At 36.5% G+C, this 27,760-nt stretch overlaps 1 protein-coding gene across 3 annotated transcripts; it reads right to left on the bottom strand.

Moving 5' to 3' along the window:
* Positions 1-2,337: 2,337 nt before the first annotated feature.
* acox1 (acyl-CoA oxidase 1, palmitoyl) lies at positions 2,338-24,027 on the bottom strand. 3 transcript variants are annotated; one of them, XM_056246121.1, is made up of 14 exons: positions 23,803-24,027; positions 22,860-23,019; positions 21,788-21,948; positions 18,663-18,770; positions 18,425-18,544; positions 17,177-17,292; positions 16,710-16,879; positions 16,419-16,581; positions 16,087-16,277; positions 11,294-11,470; positions 11,032-11,137; positions 10,316-10,459; positions 3,184-3,390; positions 2,338-3,019 (listed from the first exon to the last, which is right to left on the bottom strand). In XM_056246121.1, the coding sequence occupies exons 1-14, from the start codon at positions 23,909-23,911 to the stop codon at positions 2,969-2,971; spliced, it is 1,983 nt and encodes a 660-aa protein (XP_056102096.1). In that variant the 5' UTR covers positions 23,912-24,027; the 3' UTR covers positions 2,338-2,968. The 3 variants fall into 3 exon arrangements, with proteins under 3 accessions (XP_056102096.1, XP_056102095.1, XP_056102097.1); XM_056246120.1 differs by lacking the exon at positions 21,788-21,948 and adding an exon at positions 19,932-20,092 and having other exon boundaries at positions 23,803-24,026; XM_056246122.1 differs by lacking the exon at positions 21,788-21,948 and having other exon boundaries at positions 23,803-23,943.
* Positions 24,028-27,760: the final 3,733 nt, after the last annotated feature.

Here is a 27,760-nt window from a genome sequence, read left to right on the forward strand (position 1 = left end):
ACATAAACTAAAGACCACTGCAGTTGGACTGTGTCTAATACACTGTAACCTCAATATATATATTAGTTTTGTAAATCACCCTCAAATATGGATTGTTAAACTTTTCCCACTGGCTTTTGTTTAATAAATGCCTTTCCAGATGTTCTGTTCAGCTTCAATATGACCCTATTAAAGAAAGTTGGACCTTTAAAAAAAGCTTGTGATGTCAAGTGACCAGCTGTAGGCTTCTCAGAGCCAATCACCAAGATATGAGATAAAAAGGTAATCCTTGGAATACTGGAGTCTGTTCATTTGACCAGACATTTATTTCCAGCCTGGCATTCATCTTTAGCTGCATATCCATCTCCAGTGGCCCTCAGGGAGTCATTATACTCAGTTCTCAGTCCACCTTTCCCCCACTAGCAATGCCCCTGACATGTCCAACTCAGAGGACCTTCTCCTCCAGTCTCAAACATGGCCAACCTCTACTGCTTACTTGCTTATATGTTGAGTTCTCAACAGATCCAACATTTCTAGATACTAATGGATTTACTACTTTCAAAATGCTACAGCATGTAACTGGGAAGCCACTGATTCAGACAACCCAGTGGCAAATTATTACAAAAGCGAAGACCCTCAAAAACGCTGCTCACTGATTCTTGAGATAAGGGGACAAAAGATGTTTTAGAAGTTAGTTTTTATTATTTAATAATACATTAATTATAAACTGATATGTTTGTAGACAAAAGTCTCAGCTAATGGACCATGTAAGGGAACAGGTTTTTCTGAAAAAAGTTTTTTTCTAAAATGTACATTTATTCACTTCATAACTTAATTTGTGTCAACTCCATCAGACGCATAATTTGATTCATCCAACAACATTGTAAAGTCTTCAATTCTGTAATACTGGTGTTCAGTAAAGGAGCTATAAGTGAAAAAATACATTCTCTAAAAAATATTCTTGGGTAAGTTTTAAAAAAAAATCCTCCTCGCTCATCCAAAAACAAACTCCAGCAAATTCAGTTTTCAGACACAACTGGAACTTCAAACGGCACAGGGTTCTGTGGTCAGATGAAACAAAAAATAGCTTTTTGGCAGCAAACACGCTAGATGGGTTTGGTGCACACAAGGATAAAAAGTACCCCATGCGTACAATTTAATATACCATTGGATCTTTTATGTTGTGGTCATATTTTTCTACTGAACTACATCTTGTTCAGATACATGGCATCGGGGATTCTATCAAATATCAACAGATAAAAAAATCAAAACCTGATGGCTTCTGCTAGAAATCTTATAATGGGCCGTGGTTGAATCTTCCATCAGGACAACGATCCAAACTAAACATCAAAATCAACACAAAAATTATACAGAGCACAAAATGAAGCTTCAGCCATTTCCCTGACCTGATGAGTGGAGTGAACTGAAGAGAACATGCAGCTGGGAATCTGAAGGATCTGGAGAGATTCTGTATGGAGGAATGGTCTCTGATCTCTTGACAGGTGTTCTCCAAACTCATCAGGCATTATAGGAGAAAACTCAAAGCTATTATCTTGGCAAGGAGATTGCAAAAAGTATTTAATAAAAGGGTGCCAATAATTGTAGTCAACGTGTTTTGGAGAAAAACATTTATTTCATAATGTGATTGACGTAGTTGATGCAAAATGAGACCACAACTTTGATAGGCCTTTTTTTATGGAAATTATCATTCAAGATTTACTTTTTGTATTGTTTGATATATAACAGATCTCTGCCTTTCAATTTAAATTTATATTTTTGAATTTGTTGCACTTTTAAACACTTTGTTTGGCAGTTTTAGATTGTTACCTCATGCTGAGGACAGGTTAAATTACATCTATTTCCCAAGTATAGAGCATGTATTTAAAATAATACTAACAAAATTATTTAAAATAAACGCAATAAATGTCCTGAGTATCCAGATTTCCTTTAGATGTAACATTTTAAGGATTTTTATTTTAATTAATTTATTTATTTATTTTTAACAGAGGACTTTTGTGTGTAGGACATATTTTGTCTCTTATCTCAAGAATCAGTGTGCTATCTTTAGAAAGGTGGAGAAAGACCATACATTTGACTGTAGACCCAAGCTGTGCACAGTGCATTACCCTTAAAAGGATAGTTCACCCAAAAATGAATATTTTGTCATACTTTACTTAGCATCATGATGTTCCAAAGCTAGATTTGAGATGAGATTTGTTTAAGCACGAGGCATACAAGCTTCAGAGTTTACCATATGCTCTCGATGTATGTTTATAATTCATTTAATGTAAATATTCTAATTGTAATTAGAAATGAAAATTCCACTACCTAAATTCATGAATTAAAAATACTCCGCAATTTACACAACTGTAAATGCTATAATTTTCCTTTATTAATGTAGCATAAGAATTGAACAACAGTGTGAAAAAAAATCTAATCACAGATCAGTACACTTCTATGTAAATGGTGGAAATTATTGCAATAGAACTACCAATACATTGATTTTGATTCTCGCTACAAAAATTAAAACATTCCTGTCTGGGGGTCTTATTAAGGCATGATTTTAAAGAGGGTGTCTGAACCTCAAATATTTACCGTAATTATTCAGTAAATAGCATTCAAACTCAAGTTATTCAGTTAACATCACATCCTCTAGAGAGACAAATTAAGCAAATATTACATACAACAAATAATCTATACAATTACAAAAAGTAATGAATGTGGATTCACTTGAAATTATAATTTATTTTAAGTGCATAGAGAAAGCAATCATGACCTACTTCTCTAAATAATTAGAATGCATAATGGAACCATACCCATTTAAAATGAATCAAAAACAAAAAATAATCTCATCTCTGACAGCAGAATCCTTACATGGGATGAATAGAAGGTCCTTTTCTACAGTAGATGACAAGGAAATCTAGGGCTGGTGGAGCAAACTGTATTAATTGTCTTGGACACTCTTCCCTTTCTCCCATAAATGCACTGCTTACAATTTGGACTGTAGGGGCTTCAAGTACTTGTGGTATGACTCGTGCACCTTAAGAAAAAAATGTATATGAGGTTCTTGTAATATAATTTTACAAAATAAAGTTAACTTACACAACAGAATTTGCCATTGCATTCTTCACCAGACATGATTACGATACATACACATTTCTAAAATAACATTTTTCACAGACATCCAATGCACTGTATACTCACCTCAGTATGGTTCAGAGGCGATCTCTTGGCCCACTCAAACATGTGCTCATAGACATTGCCATCGTATCGCCCCAGAACAGAATTAAGCATCTCATCGCGGTAGTCAAAGGCATCAACCAGAGCCACTGCATTGGGCCTTAGCTGAGAGAGGAGATCCTTCAGTCTCTGTGAGATCTGAGTCAGCTGAGGAACACTTAGCAGACCAGCCTGACAAAGAAGAAAAATATGATCAGGAACAGCTGTTACACCTAGAAGAGATATGCTAAACTGCTGGTCTAGGAACAGCTGTCTCCATGTCCAGTGGCATACTGCAAATCTGTGGGACAACCCTGTGAACCACAAGACAGGGCCCAACCCTGTCAGCATTGTAAACAGCATTGTATTAGACAATTAGACAAAAATGTATTTATATCTTAGAGTCATCAAAAGTTTCTGTCTGTTTTACCAGAATAGAAAGACTGTAAATGTGTTTATCTGCTTCAAATGAATGTTGTCAACTTTTTGGAGAACACTAGAATATACACACATTGTTCAATGTTAGAACAGTTGGAATGCGTGCAAACATAAAAGCACTAAAAGTCCACTGTCATTGCCCTAGTTTTAGACAAATCAATTTCAAAAGCTCACCAGTTTGTTTGTCACAATACCAGTAATAATAACAACAATAATAGTTCAAGCTTAATTAGCACGTATTTAAAAAAAGAAAAAGAAAAGAAAAGAAGAGTACAATACCAGGGGGCCTATACCATGTAGCCGGTTTAGTGTAAACTTCAAAATCTATGAAAACGTTGACGGTTTGCACATGCATATTACGTGTTTAGTCTATAGGTATGCGCGTTTGAATATATATATGTGCGTAGGCGCGTAGTCTTTCTTTACAAAGTGACATCGCCAAATTACTTGTCTGTGTCACGGGGCTGCTGCGTGAGGAAACTTCAGGAGACGAAAAGCAGGTTAACAGTCTTTAATGAAAACAAGGCAGAGCCGCAAAGGCCGATCAACAGAAATTGTCTCAAAATATTCTTTAAGAAACAGAGAAGCGCACGCAGCAGGTCTCGTGGACTGGAGAAGGGTGAGCAAAGGAGAACTGGAGAAGCGCAGATCCCTCACACCTCTTCTGGACTCAACACAGGTAACCGCTGATCTGGTAAAGTTGCAGGTGGATAACAGACAACTGGACTAGACGGGACATAACAAATAACAAGAGTTCAACAGCGGTAACGAACGTGACGGTCAACAATAATCCGACAAACTAGAGTGAAACACGAGAGACTAGAAATAGAGAGTAGCTAATGATAGAGGATAGAGAACAGGTGCGATAATGAGAGGATGAGAATCAGCTGGGGAAGATAAGTAGTAAATGAAGAGTGAGAGCGAACAAAAGGGAACAGATACAGAGAATGACCAGAAGAGGGAGACAGAGACCAATAAAACACGAGAAGGGAACCAGGATCATGACAGTCTGGCCTGCCTAATACAGAATTGTTTGTCGTTTCCATGGATCCATGCAAACTGGAATCATTTTGATAACGTTTTATCTGTACAGAGGTTAAGGGAAGGAGTCTATTTGTTCAGGACTGCATTGTCGTCGTGTCTAGGCGCAGGTCCTTCCTCAGATCTGGATATGGCCTGGATCTGGCGGACTATGGTAAACTTTGGGATAAACAAAAAGACTGATATTAGCATAGACGCCATTCTTCTTATGATGTAACGAGTACATCAGGTGTTATGTTCCCGGTTCCGGCTGACCTAATTTATGCAGCCTAACATTTTACATGATTTGAATAATAGAAATGTATAATGTTAAAAGGTTAAAAAGAGATGTATTTTTAGTCTAGATTTAAACTGACTGCTTTCTGCTTGTCTGCTTTCCGGACAATGTTAGGAGGAAGACTGTTACAAAGTTTAGGTGCTAAATAGGAAAAGGATCTATCTACTGCCAGCAGTTGATTTCTATATTTTAGGTATTATCATTTGGCCAGAATTTTGAGATCGCAATAGACGAGAAGGACTATAATGCGTTAAGAGCTTGCTCACATACTGGGGAGCTAAACCATTTAGTACTTTGTATACATTTTTAAATATTGCTGATAACTTACAATGTTTAATAGGGAGCCAATGCAGTGTTGACCGAACCGGGCTAATATGGTCATACCTCCTGATTCTAGTAAGAACTCGAGCTGCTGCATTTTGGACCAGCTGTAGTTTGTTTATTATGCGTGCAGGGCAACCACCCAGTAGAGCATTACAATAATCTAGCCTTGAGGTCATGAACGCATTAACTAAATGTAATTTATATTTATATTTTTAAGATGGAAGAATGCAGTTTTACAGATGCTAGAAACGTGGCTTTCAAATGAAAGATTGGTATCAAAGAGCACACCCAGGTTCCTAACCGACGACTTGACAGAGCAGTCATCAATTGTTAGACGTTATTCTAAGTTAGTACGTGCTGAAGTTTTTTGTCCAATAATTAGAATCTCTGTTTTTTTCAGATTAAAGTAGTAGGAAATTACTAGTCATCCAGTTTTTTTATATCAGCTATGCATTCCGTTAATTGCTAAGTTTCATCAGGGCGCGAAGAAATATACAGAGTATCATCAGCATAACAGTGAAAACTAATGCCATGCTTCCTAATGATATTAGGAATCCTAATGATATTATCCCATGGGTAGCATGTACAGAGTAAACAGCAACGGTCCTAGTAGTGAGCCTTGTGGTACTCCATAATGAACTTGTGATCGATATGACATCTCTTCATTTACTGCTACAAACTGATAACAGTCAGAGAAGTATGATTTGAACCATGCCAATGCAATTCCACTAATGTCAACATAATTTCCGAGTCTATTCAAAAGAATGTTGTGGTTGATAGTGTCAAATGCAGCACTAAGATCAAGTAACCCTAATAGAGAGATAAAACCATGATCGGATGATAAGAGCAAATCATTTGTGACTCTAATGAGAGCTGTCTCAGTACTATGGTACTATGGTCTAAATCCTGACTGGAAATCCTTGCAGATAACATTTCTTTCTAAAAAAGGAAAGAAATGGCCTGTAATTGACTAATTCTGTAGGATCAAGTTGCGTTTTTTTAACAAGCAGTTTAATAATAGCCAGGTTAAAAGTTTTCGGTACGTATCCTAAAAACAAAGATGAATGAATGATATTAAGAAGAGGATCTATGACCTCTGGAAGCATCTCTTTAAAGAATACTCAATTTTTATTCATTTATTATAATTATATTTTACTTGTATTTCATTTATAATAAGCAACTAATATGTATTATATTATACTTATTTTTAATTCCTAATTAAAAAATACTTCCTGCATTCATTTAAATTAACACCTGCCATGGTATGTCTTATTTGTAGTCTGATTTAGATTTTAATCTTTTGTGTGTTCTAAGTCGATGCGTTGTACCGTTTAAAGGTGAAGTATGTAGTTTCTGCGACATTAGTGGCACCAACGGAATTACAAAAATACTGCATATTTTAAAAACGTCCCTTTCGTGCCTCCCTCAACTCAAACATCACAATCACCGCTCTTACGGGGTGCTTGTGAATGCATGTCTTAAAGTAGACTACTTTCAATAAAAGGTCCAAAATATTAGGAATACTTTTAGCTGTGTTGCTATGTGTCATGAGAGTAAGCAAGTGAGTAGCTAACACTGTGTAGACCGAACGTGAGTGTCTCGCTTATTAAACCCATACAACATATCTGAACTGGGCACATTTTTTGACATGACGCGGCACCCACTCGCCACTGCTATATAGTAAAAGATTGTGAAAGACAAAATCTTTTGGCATTTAGTGATTATGATTTATTATAATTATTTTATATGATTTATATAATTATTATACCCTTTATCCATTGCACATAAGCAATTTATTGTAGTTTAACAACTGTTAAAGGGTTAGTTCACCCAAAAAAGAAAATTATGTCATTAATGACTCACCCTCATGTCGTTCCAAGCCCGTAAGACCTCCGTTCATCTTCGGAACACAGTTTAAGATATTTAAATTTAGTCCGATAGCTTTCTGTCCCTCCATTGAAAATGTATACACGGTATACTGTCCTTGTCCAGAAAGGAAATAAAGACATCATCAAAGTAGTCCATGTGACATCAGTGGGTTAGTTAGAATTTTTTGAAGCATCGAAAATACATTTTGGTCCAAAAATAACAAAAACTACGACTTTATTCAGCATTGTATTCTCTTCCGGTTCTTTTCTCAATGTAAGACGCTGCTGACGTGTTATCTGGTGCGCCCGAGCTTCGTTTACCCTATCCCTCAGAAGAGGGAGACACACGCTGTAAACAAAACAATCTTCGCAAACATGTCTAAGGATTTCGACACAGAGGAAGACTTGCATTTTTTTGCCCAGCCATATTTATTTGAACCCGAATACACGGACGCACCAGATAACACGTCAGCAGCGTCTTACATCAGTAGCGTCACTGCGGACTCGTGAACGCGGATTGACAACAGAACCGGAAGACAATACAATGCTGAATAAAGTCGTAGTTTTTGTTATTTTTGGACCAAAATGTATTTTCGATGCTTCAAAAAATTCTAACTAACCCACTGATGTCACATGGACTACTTTGATGATGTCTTTATTTCCTTTCTGGACAAGGACAGTATACCATGTATACATTTTCAATGGAGGGGCAGAAAGCTCTCGGAGGACTAAATCTAAAATATCTTAAACTGTGTTCCGAAGATGAACGGAGGTCTTACGGGCTTGGAACGTCATGAGGGTGAGTCATTAATGACATAATTTTCATTTTTGGGTGAACTAACCCTTTAAGCAATTAGTTTAAATAAATATATACAGATATGTATTAAGGATGAATTAATTATGGATCATTATGTAATATAAACACACTTTATAATAAATATGCTTTAGATGAAGCTTTAAATGACTACATGAGCTTACAGGTTCAAATCTCTGTATATTATCAACTATATAAACTAACTTCACAACTTCCAGTTGCACTGATATAGTAAGATATTTTCTTCTTGAGGTGTAAATGCATGTATATACTTCATATTCTTCAATCTCTTAATCTTCAGCAGTAGAAAGAATTGAATCAGCGAGAAGTGAATCCAAATCGCAGCGCCGCATGTTTCAAGGCATGTGATTGGCTGTTTGCTACTGATGTCACACTTGAATTAAAGGTCCCCTGACATGGGGTTATTTTATTATTTTATAATGTTTCCTGGGTTGCCCTTATAATGTTAGTATGTTTTTTTAGATCAAAAATAGTCACAATTTAGAAATAAAAGGCATTTTTCCTAGCCTGATTTTAGCCTCTGATTTGAACGCTCTGTTTGAAGGGGCGTGTCTGCTGTGGGATTCAGTGTAACCGGCCACTGCTGTGATTGGCTAACATGCTTGCATATGAAATAGCTTCATATTATATGTGAAACTCTCTCGAATACTTTTACAACAGCTATTATACGTTTTTACTATTACAGCTATTGAGATTAACGAATCGTGAGAAGTTTTTAAAGTATTTAGATCTATTCCCATCACATAAAATGTTGCCGTGATGAGCATTGAGCAAGCAGATGACAGTCTGTTGATTGCGAGAATGAAGATATTATCATTGCAACGCAGTTTCTGCACTCTCTCTAATGCTTTCACCAATGCAAACACGATGATGTACATACAGTAAGAGCTTTGTTGTGCAGTGTAACGTGCGTCATTGATTTCATGAGTTGTCCAGATAAACTCGCGCTGTGTGGAAAGATTGTTCTTTGATCGCTTTCTGTATAATTTGTTCACAATTTAAATAAGATTATTTTCATCCTACTAAAAGAAACGATGTGAAGTTGATATTTTAGTCACTGGCTTGACTTATGCATAAACAGTATTGAACGATTTTGAGAGAAAGATTAGCTGGCTGAACTTGAACAATTAGGCTACACATCAGAAATTGTTGCTTGGTAGCTGATCGATTTATTTTCAGACGTTCATCGAGGCCAGCTCTGTATTGGCCCAAGTTGAGTCGTCTGTGAAATGTTTGGACCATACAAAACTTTGGGAAGTTGTGTCGGCGCATTTCCAGAGAAAATAAAATTAACCCTGTTTCTTCAGAGGCTCGGATGAAGGAACTAAAAAATACTTTTGTGTTCATTTGTACATCCGAACACTGATCAACTGCCATGCTTTGCTCGTTTGCAAGCCATGATATCTCTCGAGGAAAAACTCAAATCGCGCTTGCGCGTTCGTACTTCCTAGCTCATTTTCTCATGGGCGAGCCAAATTCTCTGGGCGGGCAAAGCAGAGAAAGGGGAGGTTACCTTTCCTCCGTATGACGTCATATGGAGGAGATTCAAGATCAGCCCGTCTGAGCTTTCATTTTCTCAAAGGCAGAGAAAGATAGCCAAAGCTCGGTTTACACCGATTGAAATTTCTAGCCACTGGGGGACCATATACTGGCTAGGGGAACTCATATTAATGTTAAAAAACCTCAGAAAGTGAAAATTTCATGTCAGGGGACCAGGGGACGTGTGCTTACACGCTCCATGAACTCAGGATCAAAGCCTGAGTTGATGGAGAAAGTCGGTGATCAGTTTTAAGGTACCAACAAAGCCCGATTGGATTGGTTTAGATTTGTCAACTCAAAACTAATCCTGTACCCCTTAGTTTGTTCAATTACCATTATGGTACAGGCCCCAGGGGTGTCAAACTCAGCTCCTGGAGGGCCACAATCCTACAGAGTTGAATTCCAACCCTGTTGAAACACACATACCTGTAGTTTTCAAATAACCCTGAAGGGCATGATCAGGCAAGTTTAATTTAGGTTGAAGCTAAAGTCTGCAGGGCTGTGGAGTTTGACACCCCTGGATAAACAGTACATATTAATGATCAGTGCAGCAGTTTTGGAGCTAGTATTGATACATATCTCCTGTTTTTTAATGTATCTGGTGAGTGCGATGCTGTTCCCTCTATAATCAGAGACAAAATAACTATTCATAACTGTTATTAATTAATAAATCTTAACATTTCACAACATATAAATTCGATTAAATAAACTCTGCAATCTCAGGTACAGATTTATTCTCTGGGTTGATCAAAATAAATGAACTAAATATGTCTTATATACTGTATGGTGTATAACCTGTAAAAAGTCTCCAGTGTTCTGCGCGACTCCATGAAGGGCATAAAGCAGAGCCAAAGTGCTGAGCACAGAGTGGACAGCCGTATCCCCAATCTCACTCAGTTTAGCTTCAAACAGCTTCACTACCACATAATGACAATGAGCCTGTGGAGAGAGAATGAAAAGGAATTAGTCAAAACCAAAATCTTTAAAACAATCATTTCTGTAACGCTGAATCTGTACAAATCATCTATTATGATGTGATTTAATGGGTTTTGTATACTGAAGCAATTCATTAACTGTTCTGTTTAAGAAAATTTGTTTTAACAGAGGGGTGACCAATCCTGTTCCTGGAGGGCCAACATCCTGCAAAGTTTAACTACAACTTGTCTTAATAACATGCCTGCTTGGAAGTGTAGGCGTGGTCAATTGAAACTGAGGGAGCACAAATCAATCAGATCCCCCTTTAGCCCCCTCATGGTGCCGGGCCTGGTTATGACCAAAGCTTTCTATTGAAAAACATTTGACTGTTAAGATGCCTCAGAAGCTGTTTGAGATCAACAAGTCAGCTGCCTAAGCTTTAGGGCACAGCCCATGTCGTAAAGACCTCTATCTTGGTTCAGGTTTGTGTAATTGGGGTTGGAACTAAATCCAGCAGGACAGTGGCCCTCCAGGACCAAGATTAGACACCCCTGTGTTGATATTATTACTCAGAGGTTGTTTGTAAGAAGCCTCACATCAGATGCTCGGACTAGATCAATGGAACTGTTGTTCCAAGCATCCTCATTGCTCTTGCTGTGCTGTAGCTCTGCCTGGAGGTTCTTAGCTGCCATTTCAACTAACCTGTGAGCATTTTTCAAAAACATTCTCAGTCACTGCAAAAATTCTATGTGAGAAAGTTTTTAATAGCACTGTTATCTATGGCACATTTTACAACCTGCCATAATATACCACAAAATCTATTACAATCTATTATACGTTTTTCTGGAACCCACTTACTTTGAAGCTCTGAATTTGTATGCCTCCACAAGGCTGGCCAGGTCATTAATACTGACAACAGTGGGATGGGAGGACACAGAATGGGGCTGTATTCTGTTCTGAGGTTCGTTCAGGTAAGAAACAATGCCCGTCAACTGCTGTCCTGCCCGTGCTTGTTTGTAGCTCTTCACCAAATACCTAATTAACAGAAGACATTTCAGATAATTATTGTTGTACAAATAAATTATTTCATTGAGATACATGGTAAATCATCTCATTGAATATTTTGAATAACTTTAACTTTGAACTATTTTAAAATCAATTTAAAAACACTGAAACTGAAAACAAATGATCTATACTTATACATAACACTATACTGTACATAGATATCATATGCATAATAAAACACTTTTTCAGCCAATTATTACTCAGCAGGATGTCTGTAAAAAATTGCATGATAAAATGTGTTTCTTTAACCTCTGGCAGTTTAGGATTTGTACCTTTTTAGCTTTGTGAGCTTTGTGAGAATGCTAAACCTGATCTAAACCAGGTTGGATTTATCTAGACTTGTCAACTCTAAACCGACTCTGAAACTTTCCAGCCATCTGCAGTTAGTATTTTGTAGTATTGTTACTCTGTTATTTTTCATGTCTCTACATCCTTCTGAACCAAAGCGATGAGTTTGTGTAAGAAAAATATTCATATTTAAAACTTTTTAAAGTAAAATTCCGGCCAAACGAACATACGGATTCGACTTAAGTCTAAAGCGCAACTTATGAGAGTAATGCGGCGTACTGCTGATATTTACGCTACGCCATGACGCACTCCACTACTTCCGATGTCACAAGTTGCGTAAGTTGCGCTTTAGGTGCAAGTAGACTGCGTATGGCTGTTTGGCTGGAAGCTAGAATTTTACTTTGTAAAGTGTTAAATATTAATATTTTTCTTACACAAACTCATCGTTTTGCTTCAGAAGGCCTTTATTAACCCTCTGGGGTCTAAGGTGTTTTTGGGGTCCTTGAGATGTTTTGACATGCCCTGACATTTGTGCTTTTTTTCAGTTGCTTATAAACATATTAATGGCACAGGTTAAATTACACTCTATTTAGCACAAACAGGGCTACCATAATATGTGAGCAACATGTATGTACATGTTTGTATTTTTGAGAGAATATTGTTTATGCATGGTTATTGAAAAAACAAAAAATTAAAGTTTCTGAAATAAGGCCACAAAACACATACTAAATATGTGTCCACAAGACTTTTGACTAATGGATGTTGTCGCCTAGAGTTTTTGCTTCAAAATGATCTGGAAATCATCCTGCCTAATCATTCACATAAAACAATAGATTGTTTTAAACTGTGAAAAACATTTTTTTGTTTGGAAAGGCGATATGCGAATGGGCATGAACGGCCAAACCCCTTGTCATGAATAATTAGGTTGTTCTCACCTGAGAAGACAAAGACCTGCATAATGAGCCTTTCATTTAGGTGTGTCACACAAGAAAGAATGCGAGGACAATATATATACATATATACATACAGTCATGGTCAGAATTAATGGCACCCCTGGTAAATATGATCAAAACTGGCTGTAAAAAACAAATCTGCATTGTTTATCCTTTTGATCTTTCATTAAAAAAATGTGCAAAATTCTAACCTTTCATTGAAGTAAAAGAATTGAAAGTGGGGGGGGGGGGGATCACATTATGAAATAAATGTTTTTCTCCAAAACACGTTGGCCACAATTATTGGCACCCCTAGAATATTTTACGAGTAAAATATCTCTGAAGGATATTCCCATTAATATTTACCTTTTTTAGCACACCAGGGTGACTAGGAACATGAAATTGTCCAGCCATGACTTCTTGTTTCACAGGAGTTTAATGAGGAAACACAAAGGCCAAATCCCCTTAATCATCCATCACAATGAGTAAAACCAAAGAATATAGTTCTGATGTGCAGCAAAAGATTGTTGACCATCACAAAATAGAAAGTGGCTGTAAGAAAATAGCTAAAGAATTGAAAATCCCCATTTTGAACACCAGGGAAATAATTCAGAAATTCCAATCAACTAAAGATGTTACGAATCTGCCAGGAAGAGGACGTGTGTCTATATTGCCTTAATGGACGGTGAGGATGAAAGTTTGAGTGGCCAAAGACTCTTCAAGGATCACAGATGGAGAATTGCAGAGATTACTTGAGTCTTGGGGGTCAGAAAGCCACAAAAACAAAACAAAAAAAAACCTACAATCACCACATGTTGTTTGGGAGGGTTTCAAGAAAAATCCTCCTCGCTCATCCAAGAACAAACTCCAGCAAATTCAGTTGTCAGACATGACTGGATCTTCAAACGGCACAGGCTTCTGTGGTCAGATGAAACTAAAAAAAGAGCTTTTTGGCAGCAAACACGCTAGATGGGTTTGGTGCACACAAGGATAAAAAGTATCCCATGTATACAATTTAATAAACCGTTGGATCTTTAATGTTGTGGGCATATTTTTCTGCTAGAGGTCCTGGACTTCTTATTCAGATACATGGCATTGTGGATTCTATCAAATATCAACAGATAAAAAATCAAAACCTGACGCCTTCTGCTAGAAATTTTATAATGGGCCGTGGTTGGATCTTCCATCAGGACAACAATCCAAAACAAACATCAAAATCAACAAAAAAAAAATGAGTTACGGAGCACAAAATTAAGCTTCTGCCATGATCGTCCCAGACCCCTGACCTGATGAGTGGGCTGAACTGAAGAGAAGAAGCACCAACATGGATCTGGGAATCTGCAGGATCTGGAGAGATTCTGAATGGAGGAATGGTCTCTGATCTCAGGTGTTCTCCAAACGTATCAGGCATTATAGGATAAGACTCAGAGCTGGTATCTTGGCAAAAGGAGATTGCAAAAAGTTTTTTTTTTTTGCAATCTCTCCCCTCCCCCTTGTCACATTAACACGTAATAAGCTATAATTAGGTGAAAGGAAAAATAATGACATCTCTCTCTTTTCATACAGATAACTTAAACTGAGAATATTTGTTTTTTATATAAATTACTTCACTTAAACGAAGAGAATTTCAGCTTCATAACGAAAAATCTCTCGTGTCTGTGTGACAAGTATTGACTGAGTTACAGTTCATTTTCGGACGCGTTTCAGAATGAACTTCACTGACAGAGAGAAGGCAAAATTCGCATCTTGTTTATTTTTCTTTATTTGACAAAAAGCAGAACACTGTTTTTATTGTGAGTATCCACAAAAAAAAAAAACACTTAACAGGACCTAATGATGTACAACACTTATATGTAAGATCAAAATCAACAGAGTAATTTGAGTCTCTTTTGCACTGATAAGGAAAAAAGTGAGCTCGTCGCACCGGCGCGATAGCCGACCTCAGAGGGTTAACCCCCGGAGCCGTCTGGAGTTCTTTTATAATGGATGGATGCACTTTTTTGAGCTTCAAACTGATGGTTGCAATTCACTGCCATTATAAAGCTCAGAAGCGTCAGTGTGTTTATTAATATAACTCCGATTGTATTCGTCTGAAAGAAGAAAGTCATATACACCTAGGATGGCTTGAGGGTGAGTAAATCATGGGGTAATTTTCATTTTAAAGTGAACTACTCCTTTAAGCCTAGTCCCAGACTAAAATGCTTGTTTGAGCTGTTTTAACTAAAATAACTTGCACTAACATATCTTAAAATGTCAGTGCCATTGTTTTGTCTAAAGATGCACACAAGTAGTGTTTTTCTCTAAGGCATGTTTATAAAAACTTCTAATGTCTTAATTGAAGTAATCCTGGCTTAATCTAAGCCCTGTATGTGAAACCAGCCAAGTTCCTTTGTCATACTAACCAGCAATAGTTCATGTTAGTATCCTAAAGACATGTCTGGTGAGTATGATGCAGGAACTTTAAGTTCCACAAAACATTATTAGATCATTAAATTAACTTATTTCATTCTTATAATACCGACACCTAAACTAACTGCATGGAAAAGTTTTTTAATCAGTGAACAAATAATTTTTTGGGGGGGTCCTCTGAAAAATCTAATTATATCTGGAATCACAGCACTTATTTATTTTGACGTTTGTTATACGATAACGAATGCAAATTTTCTTGCTGCTCTGCATGGTGCACCTTTGTGGAAAATAACAGTTGGTGGTTCAAGTATTATTGACATCCCATCGAATGTAAAAAGAAAATTACATTAATTTAAATTAAAGAGACTGATCACAAACTGTCAGGTATGATTCTCAATTACATAACATTATAACACCTTACTTATTCATTTTAATGGGTTTTGTGATGTACAAGTGATGACCTTCCATAACACCTACATCCACACAACAGACACTCCAACCTTAGTAAAAACTACAGAGATGCCAATCCTATCCTATTTCTCAATTAGGGCTGTCAAATTCAAATTCGAATTTCGAATATTCGTAGAATTGAAAATAAAAATCCACATTCTAATGCAAAAACTGTGCATTTGAATTTTAGGTGTGCATCAGGTAGCCTTATCAGTTGTGCACGAAATGCGATAAGAGTCGTTGTTACATTTTAATGTTTTTGTTAGCCTTTCCAGTTGAATACACTAGATGTGGCGCAGCTGCGTTGGTCATTCAAAACAGTGCATAAATAGAGAAGCTCAATGCGAAGAAGATCTTGGGCTGCGTCCGAAAACTTAGGCAGCTTAGGGCAATTCCGCCCAAATCACTGCATGAAGTCACAGACATATATCATAATCTATCATAATCTATTTTACTTATTCACTGCAACTTCAGTTTAAAACAGTAAATGTAAACAGGTGTTTTTACCTAGCTGTCTGCAGCATCATAACTGTATTTTCTCCCTCATAAGTGCAGGTCGGTGTAAAGGTGACATAGATGTCAGGTAAACTGCTGCAGCGGGAGTAACCATGTCCACCACATGACATGCGACACACCTCAATGCCTGCATTTGTCGCCCAGGTGGTAAAAGCTTTCAGACCTGCAGATAGAGCATGCAGCTATAGAAAGAATAAAGAGAAGTAATAAAATAAATGTCAAAAATGAGATAAAAGACACTCAAATTGAGCTACAAAACAGGCAAGCATGTAAAAAAGATAAACGCATATATAAAACTTTTTTTATAACATATTTCTGCATACTTCTGGCAGCTCACTGAAGTCACCCTGATTAATGTCTCCTGAGATGCGATGGTATGTTTTACTCATGTATTGCCCCACAAAGTGGAAGGCATAGGCAGTGGCCAGCAGAGGAAATAGTTTATACTGCTGGGTCTGATAGTCCAAGATCTGTGGCTCTGGTTCTCTAAAAGAAAAAAAATGAAAAGTTAATTTAAAATCACCTTAAAATATTTATTTATTTCTGTAATATTTGTTTGAGCAAAAGTCTAAAAGGAAAACCCAAGAGGGTGAGAGTGAGAGAGAGAGACCCACCCCGGGCGTAGTTCAGACTGGTGTCGGACTGCACTGTAACGAATGGCAATGGTGCAGGACTTGGAGAGCGCTCGCGCTGACTCCCCCACTATCATGGAGCGAATAAACACCATAGTGCCATATGTGAGCTTATCACTAGGAGGCTTCACATATGTACCGTCTGGCTCAACCTAAACAAGAACACACCAAGTAAAGCAATTACATTTGAGAATGCCCCAGTGGAAACAGAGTTTTCTTCATAATTTATTTATTTAGTTAAAGTAAACATCTTAAAATAATTCAGGATAAATCATTTCTTTTTTATTTCCAGTATTAAATTAGATTTTGTCTAGTCTTTTGGAACCCACTCAATATAAATGAGCACACATAATTATAAACTATTTAAAATTAGAGATAAATTATAAACACAAGCGAAAACACAATTGTTGTAACCTTTTTATCTTTCTGTGTGTGCAGGATATGCTCACCTTGGCATACTTCATCAGCATATTCTCACGTGGAATCCTGACATTTTCCAGTTTCAAGTAGCCATTATCAACCTCATCAAAACCAAATTTGGGGCCAATATCACCGACCACCACACCTGTTCAAACACAACAGATATGAAAACAATGGCTCAATTATTGAAGACTACATTCTGTGTACAAATCATATTACTAGACAAATGTCTAAGCATCTAAATATCGGGCTGTCAAATTGTAAATAAAAATTCATTTTGGACAGAATGACTTAAATAATAATAATATCTAAATACAAAGTCTAATACAACAAGATACTGCAGAAAAACTAACAATTAAACAAAGAGTTTCAATAAGTTTTTCTTTAACTGCCGGGGTTTTTTTTTAAAGTCTCGTTTGCATTTTTGTCAGTTACTGTAACGTTTGGCATGTGGTACTGTCAAAGTTTATATTTAGGCATTTGACTAGAAAGAGCTAAGGGTGTGATTTTTCTTTTCAGTCCACCAAATTAAGCCATTTTAATGGAGTGTTGGGTCCTTAGAGGGTTTTTTTTATACATTTGTACAATTAGCAACTTTTGCCACCACCCCTACCTCTTGCAAATCCAACAAATCACCATGTATAAGTTATTGGACTGTCCTTTATTAGTTGTTGCCATAACAGTGTAACTTGGCTTTAAAATCTAATCATTTGAAACAATATTTTTAAAACTGCACTATTGCATATGCTCAGTGTAAGATGAATCAATAGGTTTTTGGTCCAATTACACAGCGCAACAATTAACAAGAAAAAAAATTGCATTTCATTGGTGTACATATTGATGTACAATTCCCATTTTTGGAAGGCAAGTGATTGTGAAATCTAATGCAAAGTGGCATATAATTGTGATAAGATAAAGCAATCATTCCATAATCTGGTGACTGTGTAACAACAACTGCAGTCCTTCTAAACTAGGGGTGCCAAACTCAGGCGGTCCATATTCCTTCAGAGTTTAGTTCCCTGCTCCAACAAACAAACTACATGTAGTTTTCAAATAATCCTAAAGAACTTGATTAGCTGGATAAGGTGCGTTTAATAAACTCTGCAGGACTGTGGCCCTCGAGGAACTGAGCTTGTCACCCCTGATCTAAACAGTCTTATAGTCATATAATTTTATACCAAAAAAAACAACCAAAACCTCACACACATGCTTTATTCTGAATCTCTCTATATATCATCACAACTTTTAGGGACATACACCAACTCAAGATTCTGTACCTGGCAGTGGCATGTGTGTCTTCATACTGCGAATGGGTGTGATGAAGGCATGTAGGCCATGACACTTGCCCTGTGTGTACAGCTGAGCCAGGACTATAGCATGATTTGAGGTTTTACCCACTAGAAAGACAGAGTGTAAATTAATAATTAAAAAAACACAAATATTATGTAATCAGTTGTACACAGTGCCATTTTATATTTGACATAAGATTGTATGATTTGAGCAGGGCTTACTCACATCCACCTGGCCACCATTTAATAGAGGAGATTGTTGGAGTGTTCAAAACAAACTCTTGGGTGGAAGGGTCGTAAGTAGCAGTGGTTTCAAGAGCACGAATATGTGTACCTAGAAGGATATTATACATGTGACATAACACAGACAACTGTAACTACATATTACAGATTTACGAGTAAATCAAAGTGAAATTCATGCATACTTCATGCAGTTTCAAAGTCAAGTATTGCCTATTATTTAAACAAATATCTAGGACTGAGCAAATTAACAAGCTCTAATCCCCTTAGTGGTTCAGTATGTAACAGTATTCATAATCTTTAAGTTTAAAAGTTCTAATAGCATTGTTAAGGTAACCCTTGTAGGTGTTTGACAGCAAGAAAAATAGATACTCTTTACTCACTAACTCACTCTCAATTTTTTTGAAAACCTAATTTTTTCAGATTTTATTAAAAAAAAATCAGTTTACTTTGAAAATAAAGCATATTAGAAATAATAAATTAGAGAGTCAATTGGCTATCTTTATCAGACAACAGCAAAACACACCTGTGGCATTGATTCTAAAATGGATATCAAACGTTGTTCTGAAAATTCTCCCCAACACTGTTGCAAAAGTTCCCACAAATGTATTACACTTGTAGGTTGCTTTGTTTACACCTTTGTGCCTAGTTCATCCCAAATCAGATAGATGGAGTTCTTATATTAGAAGAATGTAATGTGCTGGCCATTGCTTTTGGTTCAGGGTGCCACTGACTCTGGATCCAACAAAAGAACCCTAGACCATTAAGCTTCCAGCTCCATGTTTAGAAGTTAGTGTCGACAGTATCCAACAGCAGTGCCGCAGAGCCATACGGACCACCGAGGCAGCTGTATCAAGATGGAAGTTAATGCAAAGCGTATAGCCTCAGTGAGGTTAGGGTTAGTGGTGGAGTAGGCAATTTGTCAGCTCTAACCAAACTTCTAGTCTGAGACTGCTGGCCTGGCACTGCTGGTTAGAAACTGCTGTCATGTATGGCTCTGCAGGTGGATATGTATCATTGGTGTCATAAAATTAGGAACCATCCTTTATCTCAGTCTGTCTTTCTTTGATATTTGCCCTTTTCTTGCCATTATGATAGCTATAAAATACTGTCCACATAATGCAGTAACAGAGAGGATGCGGTAACAAAATTTCTACAAAATCTGGAAAAATGTATAAGACGACGTGACTGACCCAATACAGTCCAGTGCCTCAGTATAGTAATGTGCGTGCAGGTAGGTTGCCAGATTTGTTACCGTGCCCCATCTCAGTCTGCGCGTAGGTGCCAATAATCTCCAGGTTCCATGCTGGCATGAAGAAAGCTTCCAGTTGTTCAGGTGAGGATTGGTTCAACAGCGTCGGCAGGAACATGCCCAAGTGCAGATCAAGGGGCTCTGGACGCCCTCGGTGCACACAGCTTTGATAGGGCAAGGGTCAAAGTGAGCGGAGTATTTAAAGAAAAAAAAAGGTGCAAGAAAGAAATAGAAAGGCAAGTATAAATGTGGAATATTTATTGAGATAGCAGAGAATCAAACAAGGGGGTGTTAAGAATGAAAAGGAGAAATGTCAGAAGAGTAGAGTAAGAATGTGGGTTTGTATGAATGTAGAAGAATAAGGATGGGATTAAAGATGATCGACAGAAAATGACAAAAAAAGGAGAGAAATCATTTTTAAGCAGGTCATGCAGATGCTGATCAAACATCAGATTTAATAATGATTAATGATTACACTATTGCAAATCAATTATAATAATAACAACAACAATATTTTACTGCTGTAAAAATAACTGCACAAACTGTATTCCTTAAAACAGAAGCTCTTCAATGGCAATAAATACAATTTCAAAGAATGCATAAAAACATGCATAAGGTATAACAAGTTTACTCTAATAGTTTTTTTTTTTTTTTTAAGCAGTGGCACATTAAAAAAAAGGTATTTAGGCTGCATCCTTGTTTAGCTAGCAAAAGGCAAAACAGCATTTATGTTGCAGTCAAACTAAGGGGCCATTCATACAGGATTCTCTCGTGTTCAAAAACAGATAGAGCTGGATGTTGATATAACTTTTCTACATTACTCGACAACACAATGCATCTTAAAAACATGGCACTTATGGTATGAATAACTGAGGATAAGGAAAATGGAAAGAAAAACACTTACAAAAGTGTCCATTTAATGCATGAGTATATAGAACATCAACTTAACCTCAGTCTACTATTTCTATGTAAGCAACAGACAAAAACCAATATAGCACCCATCTACTTAAACAGAGAAAGAACTGAATCTCCAAAGCTGTTTCTCAAGATTGTTTCAATAATATATTTCAAATCACCTAAATATTTATGTCAAGCTAATGCACATGCATGCTGAGGAGAAAATAGTAAACACCTCTATCAAAAATCTTACTTTCAAGAGAGAAACAATAGGGTGACCTGTTTGTCCCATATTCCCAGGAGATACATTTCCTCCCTCTAACTGACTCTTCAGCACAAAGAAGCCATTACTCTCTGCTGCTACAATGCCTGCTGCTTCTTCCTTCTTACGAACTTACTATCTCACAATCCTACTAAAATTAGAGTTTTCATTAATAAAACTAATACATTTTGTAGTACAAAAAATTCTAAATAATGCATTTCATTTACACATATACAGTACAAAACAGGATCAACTACTGTATAACAGGCACGTGACGTGACAGATTTCAAACTAAAAAGCTGGACCAGACTTGGCCATCAAAATAAACATTACAGGCAGTGGTTGACGTGCAATCCTTTCCCCTAATGTTTGTATGCTAATAATGTCAGGATGAAAATATGTTTTTGAAAAGTGGACTAATATATACAGGTCGAGATGGGAAATGTTTTAATGAAAGGTGAACACTAGGTTAAATCAGGAGTACTTATTTTCTGGTATTGAGTGACTATAGCCAGCTAACAATTCATTATACTTTAGGAAACCATAAAACCTGAGAATATGACCATACTGAGCTGTCAACACCTGCAAGGGTCATGCTTAACTGTATGTAACTCTAAACCCCAAAAGGACAACACTTTCATTTTGGTCTAAATAAAGAAAGTACATTTGCCTTAATTGTCTGGGAGAGAGAGAGACTGACCGTGCCCGAGCTCTGTCTGAGCATAGGTGCCTAACATATGGAATGACTCGGCTAATGGGATCCATTTTTTGCGCTGTTCAGTAGTGCACTGGCTGTTTAAGGTGGGTATGAACATGACATAATGGACACCAAAGGGCTCTTGATACACACCCTTCGCAACACTGCAGGATGGAAGAGACATGTATAAAACTTCAACTCGAGATACATGCAGATATTTAGTTACAGAAATTTACAGTTTTATAAAGGCAAAGATATGTACATGTTTATACAGAACTGATTTGAATGATTAATTAATTAACAGTCAACAGTGGCTGCACTGGTTGATGCTAACTCAACTATACATTGTGCAAAATGTGTATTAAAAGTGAACTTTCAAGCATGTCTGAATCACCTAAATGTGAATAATAACCAGTTTAATTTCCTTCTGCTAATTCAGTTTGAGAATATGGGTGGAGTTGGTAGCTCTGGATTCAATTGCCTTTGACACACTTTTAATCGGAGACCTTTGCTCAGGCTGTCTCTTTAAACACATTGGAACTTGCCTTTGCCTTTGGTGAAAGATAAATAAATAATGTAATGTGACAAATGTTTTAATGCACATTTACAAGATTTATATTAATTTAAAAAACGAATAATAATAAATAGAAAAATAAACAGGACATTTTTACTCCAAATGCAGGAAAATGTATTCTTTCAGCAATGTGGGCAGTGGGCACTATGAAGCAAAAAATCATACATGACATGTCATTTGATTACAGAGATGCTGAGACAAAGGTGGCAAAGACAGCAGGGCACTCGTGAAGGAGTAACTTAATTTCATATTTGTTAACACCATGAATTTAAAGAGTGGAACAATTGTAATGATAAGGAATGAGTAGACGGAAATTTTGACTAGTCTGTTATCTGTTTTCTATCCTCTAAACATATTCCATATAGGGTGATTTCAGGTTGATTGAGACACATTTTCCCAGGCATCTCAATGGCAAAATGTGTACCAATCAACCTGAATAATTCACCATACCATATATACCATAACTGAGAGAGTTTCTTGAATTATGACAAATATGCATACCTCTTGTAGGAGTAAATCTCCTCTGGATCAGAGATACCATATTCCCTAAGTTTCAGAATCATCTGAGCACTCTTACGCACTGCTGCATCATATCTCTCACTGCGGGAGAGGAAGTTCAGGTCTTCATGCTGGAAGTCTGGATCACTAATGACCAGAGACTCTAGGGAAGAAAAATAAAGCAATATAGGTGATAGGTGACAAACTGTACACTGTACAGGTTATTTTTTACATTGGGTATAGAGAAATTTAAGAGGCTATGTGTGCCAAATTTATGACGCACACAATAAAAAAGAGAAAGAGAAAATAATGATGATAATGAAATGGGAGTCCCTGCAAATACTCAGGTCAAATGACTTGATATAAGAATCACCTCAACAGTGATTCTTCACCGCAGCAGTGAGAGGGCCACTGACCTCAAGATAAATTAAATGTTTCTCTTATCTGAATGGTATACGTGTAATTTTCATGAGAAACACAAACTGTTCAACGGGAAAAAGCACAGCAATAGTTTGCAGAAACAAATATGAAAATTGTATTGTTGGGAAAAAGGCAAAAAATAATTTCGAGACATTTTTATGTTTCTGCCTTTATAAGGAATTATTTTTAAGAGTTATTTATGTTAAGATGTAGGGTTAAGACAGTTTTTCGATTTAAGTGTTTTGCTTTTTTTTGTATACGACACAAGAGTATGGACAAGACATGACTGGAGACTCAAGCTCAGTGCATGAGAACAATCTAGTTCATGAGTCAACCCAGCCACAGAAGGCACATAAAAACTACAAGCAAAACTACATTCCATTACAATAGCTACTAAAGCTTTTTATTATAAGGAAAAAAAATTGGCGACTGCATTATTTTAATATTATTTAAAATAATTATTATTATAAAATAATTCAATAAATAAGTGCAGATGATATATCAGATAATTCTGATCACAGCTGACCTATTTCTCTCCTCCTGCGAGTCTTTTCTGCACCACCGTCCAGGATATTCGTAAGGATCTCCAGGTTAAAAGATGCATTTTCACGTTCACGGCTAATATCTGGATTCATGACTGTTCCGTTGGACTTTCTTCTGGACGACGTGCTTTCTGCTTTGTGTACTTTTATTGATGTTGCATAACGTTTCAACTATGGCCTAGTGGAGTTTGTTACTTCCTGGAAGGCGGGCAATTTCTACGTCAGTTGTGTGTTGGCCAATAGAGCTCTGATAACTCTCTGGGCGTGACCCTCTCTAAACGCTTGGGGCATGTTCAAGTTCAAAACTATGGAACGCGATCGGGGCCAATAGTCTTTAAACGAAACGCGTGAAATTTGACCGCGTCAACACGCACTGTTTGTCCGCGTTTCTTTTGAACGCGTAGACGCGCACATTCTGGTCGTGTTAAGGCGTCAGTTTTCGTCGGGTTCCATACTTTAGTGCGTGTAAAGACGCACAGTTTTACCATGTTGAGAGACGACCAATTTGAACGTGTTTCTTAACGCGCACATTCTGTACGTATTGAAGTGTAATATTTTTAAAAAGCAGACTTACATTTAGATGTACCTACATATTAATCCTTTATTTTATTGTAGCATTGCTTTACTGACTACTGTGCTAAAGTAAAGTAATGTTACAATGTATATTAAGTGCTAATTATCCATATTATACAATTATTATAATTTATCTATATGGGTTATTATTTGTTTTTGTTTTAAGTTATAATCTCCAAAAGTATTATAGGCTAACTTACACAGCACATATTTGTAACTAAATACACACACACACTCACACACGTACATGCATAACTTTATTCACTTTCACATGATAATGTTTTGTAATTTGTGTTTAGTTGGTTGTATAGTTTGTGCTGTTCTGTCTGTATTGCAGGAACATCATCTTGGCTGCTGCAGGCTGATGAGTGTTATTATAAAATTACTACATTGTTAAATGTGTTTTGATATTCATTATATTTTTATTATTAATATTTTATTTACCCATAAACTTGTCTTTAGGAAGCCATAAGTTATTGTTGCGGCAAACCGCGCGTCACCCCGCATTCCATTAATTGGTACCAGGTGAAACTAATCTGTAGTCAGTTGCGCGTGCTCAGGCTGGATAAGGCAACGCACCATTGCTGTTGTTGGGGTGCACTGGGAGCTGACGCTACGGCAGACAGCAGCGCTGGCTCGAGAATTATAGCCTGATGTCTGTTCTGAACACTGTGCGGGATTTGGGTACTCACCAAAGAACTCTGAAGTGACAGCCGGTAAGATTGAAGCTCTGCTGAAGCAAGAAACACTGAACTTTATGCTTGCTAGTTGTTGTTCTCAGCGTGTGAAGCTCTGGAAGTCGCTCCGTTGTTTTTGAGTAGCGTGTTTTAATATATGGTGTTTATTGGTGTAGTGTGTTAAAATATGCCTATTCTGCCTGGTTTAATCGGGTAGCTCAGTGTTTGAAATGTTTAATAGTTTTAATCATTTAATATTAAATCATATGAAATACTGCTTAAACCCATTTGACATAAATAGAAATAATAATTTAAGTGATTTGGCTATATTTGCGTGTAGATTGTTTAATTATTAAAATAGTAATTCATTTATAAAAATGGTTAAGAGCATTTGTTATTTCATGATATTAAGAAAGGTATTAGTGCATTTATTTTGGACTTTAAAATGTAGAATAAATTACGGATGCAATATTATTGTTATTGATCTGTATAACACTTGCCACTTTTGATTGAATGTTTAATTTACCAAAGCTCACACCTATGTGCAATATATGTGTTTAAATGGTTCATTGACTTAAGGTACTGATGGTTTTGTAGCGCTGTGCAACAGTTAAATTAAGTCATGTTAAACCTGCCAACTTATGCACTTTATTGGTTTTCTTGTGATTTAACACTGTATGTGCTGTATGTTTGTGTCTTTAAAGGTTTTTTTACCTACATGAATTCTGAATAAATGGATGGAAACAATTCACAAGGCCAAATCATTGAGTGGAATCCAGTTTATAACTTCAATAGTGAGAACCTATCTCTTTCAAGTGTGGGGAAACGCACAGTCAAACAAACGCTTGACAGTTATAGTAGCATAAATATCTTTGTTAAACCTTTAGGGGCGGTTTCCCCGACAGGGTTTATATTAAGACAGGAGTAGGCCTTAATCTACTTAATAATGTTTTAAAAACAGATTAAGTACATTACTAACAAACAGATTTCCAGATCTATTTTCTTTTATTTCAAAGCTGATGTGTGTAATAGGCCTATATATATATATATATATATATATATATATATATATATATATATATATATATATATATATGCTTGCATTAAAATAATTGTCTCTTGGTTTTTTTTTATTGCAGTCTTTTTTGTTGCTTCCATTCTTCTCAGTTCCATGCAACTTTAAGATTTTCTTGGTTCATTCCATAGGCGACCTCTGTCACAATTTGTTTTACAGTTTTTTCAAATTGCTAAGACACTAAAAGTGGAATTTGAGGCTCACTCGGTGAAATCATTCAAACTTTTTGCAAAACTCTAAACACATTTCTCACATCATTCAAAACTAACCGCTCTTGTTGTGTTTCATTTGGGAAACACTGCCATTTAAATGCAACATTAATTTACTGAAGACCTATACAGCCAATAATCATGTGGGAAAACACTTGTACATAAATTGATCACTTAGAAGTCAAAAATCAGTTTTGAGAAAGAAAGAAATTATTTTTACCCCCTTGAATTTCTGTTTTTATTGTAAATATATATGTACTGTAAGTGTATATATACATCAATAAGCTTGTGAGTGATGGGTGTTCTGGCGCAATATGGCTGACGTCATGGTGTCACTTTGGTGACTTTGGGTGTTCCTGTGCACCCATCAGGAACCCTGCATCTTCCCTTCTTGTAACACATTTGCCAGTGAGAGGTATTGTCCAATACATCCTTGAAAAGCACCCCTTATCGCACAACATTGCCCTGAGGCAACAAAAAGAAAAACTGAATTTGTGAACATGTAAAATAAAAAAAGCTTCATAAAACCTGCCAAATGGCTTCTCTACACCTTAATACACACACAAATATTTTTTTATATAGGCCTACAGTTTGTGTCAATTTAAATAAGATTTACTAAAGCAAATAATCTTGCTTTCTTCTCACACCATATGCTCCTATGTGACCATGTGTCAGAAAAGAACGTCCCACCTTCAAATGGTGCTTGATAGTGACTCCCAAACCTTATTGTACTTTTTCAAACATTCTAATTGGTTGCAATCATTTAAAGAAAAATGTACTGAACATAGGGCTAAGGGCTGTGCTGTAGAGGGTTAATATTTAACCTTTAAACATTTCCTGTTTTTCCCCCAGAACTCTTATATCAGTTAATTATGTTTAAAATATAGATATCATTACATTAATGCAGTTTATTTGCCTAGGTTCCTGGATTTAAGCAATCATTTTAATAGTAAATACACATATTTTTCATATTATTTCACTTAAATACAAAAAAAAAAAAGTTACATGCATGCAATGGCCAGTTAAAACATATAATAGATCATGCATTAAGTGTCATTATTGCCGCTAGATGAACCTAAAAAAGACCGTAGGACAACTGAAAAGGGCATGACAAATCATGACATAAGGCTGACATCACACACTACGTAGCCTACCAATGCATTATCCCTCGTGAACAATTACAACGTCTGATGTTTGCATACGTGCAGACCAGTATACCATTAGGACATCCTTCATTAATAAACATGACTTCTGATGTTTGTATAGTATATAGCAGTTAACGGATCTGGTATACCAATGAGAGACATTGGTACCAGCGCGTCACATATGCAAATATAGTCTCAAATACAGCAATTTCATTGGCTACTGTGCTTTTTGCCGCGTTAACGCGAACAAACAGTGCGTGTTG

Source organism: Rhinichthys klamathensis, unplaced genomic scaffold (assembly GCF_029890125.1).
Source record: "Rhinichthys klamathensis goyatoka isolate OS25496 unplaced genomic scaffold, OSU_Roscu_1.1 h1tg000036l_1, whole genome shotgun sequence".
NCBI classification, from domain to species: Eukaryota; Metazoa; Chordata; class Actinopteri; order Cypriniformes; family Leuciscidae; genus Rhinichthys; species Rhinichthys klamathensis.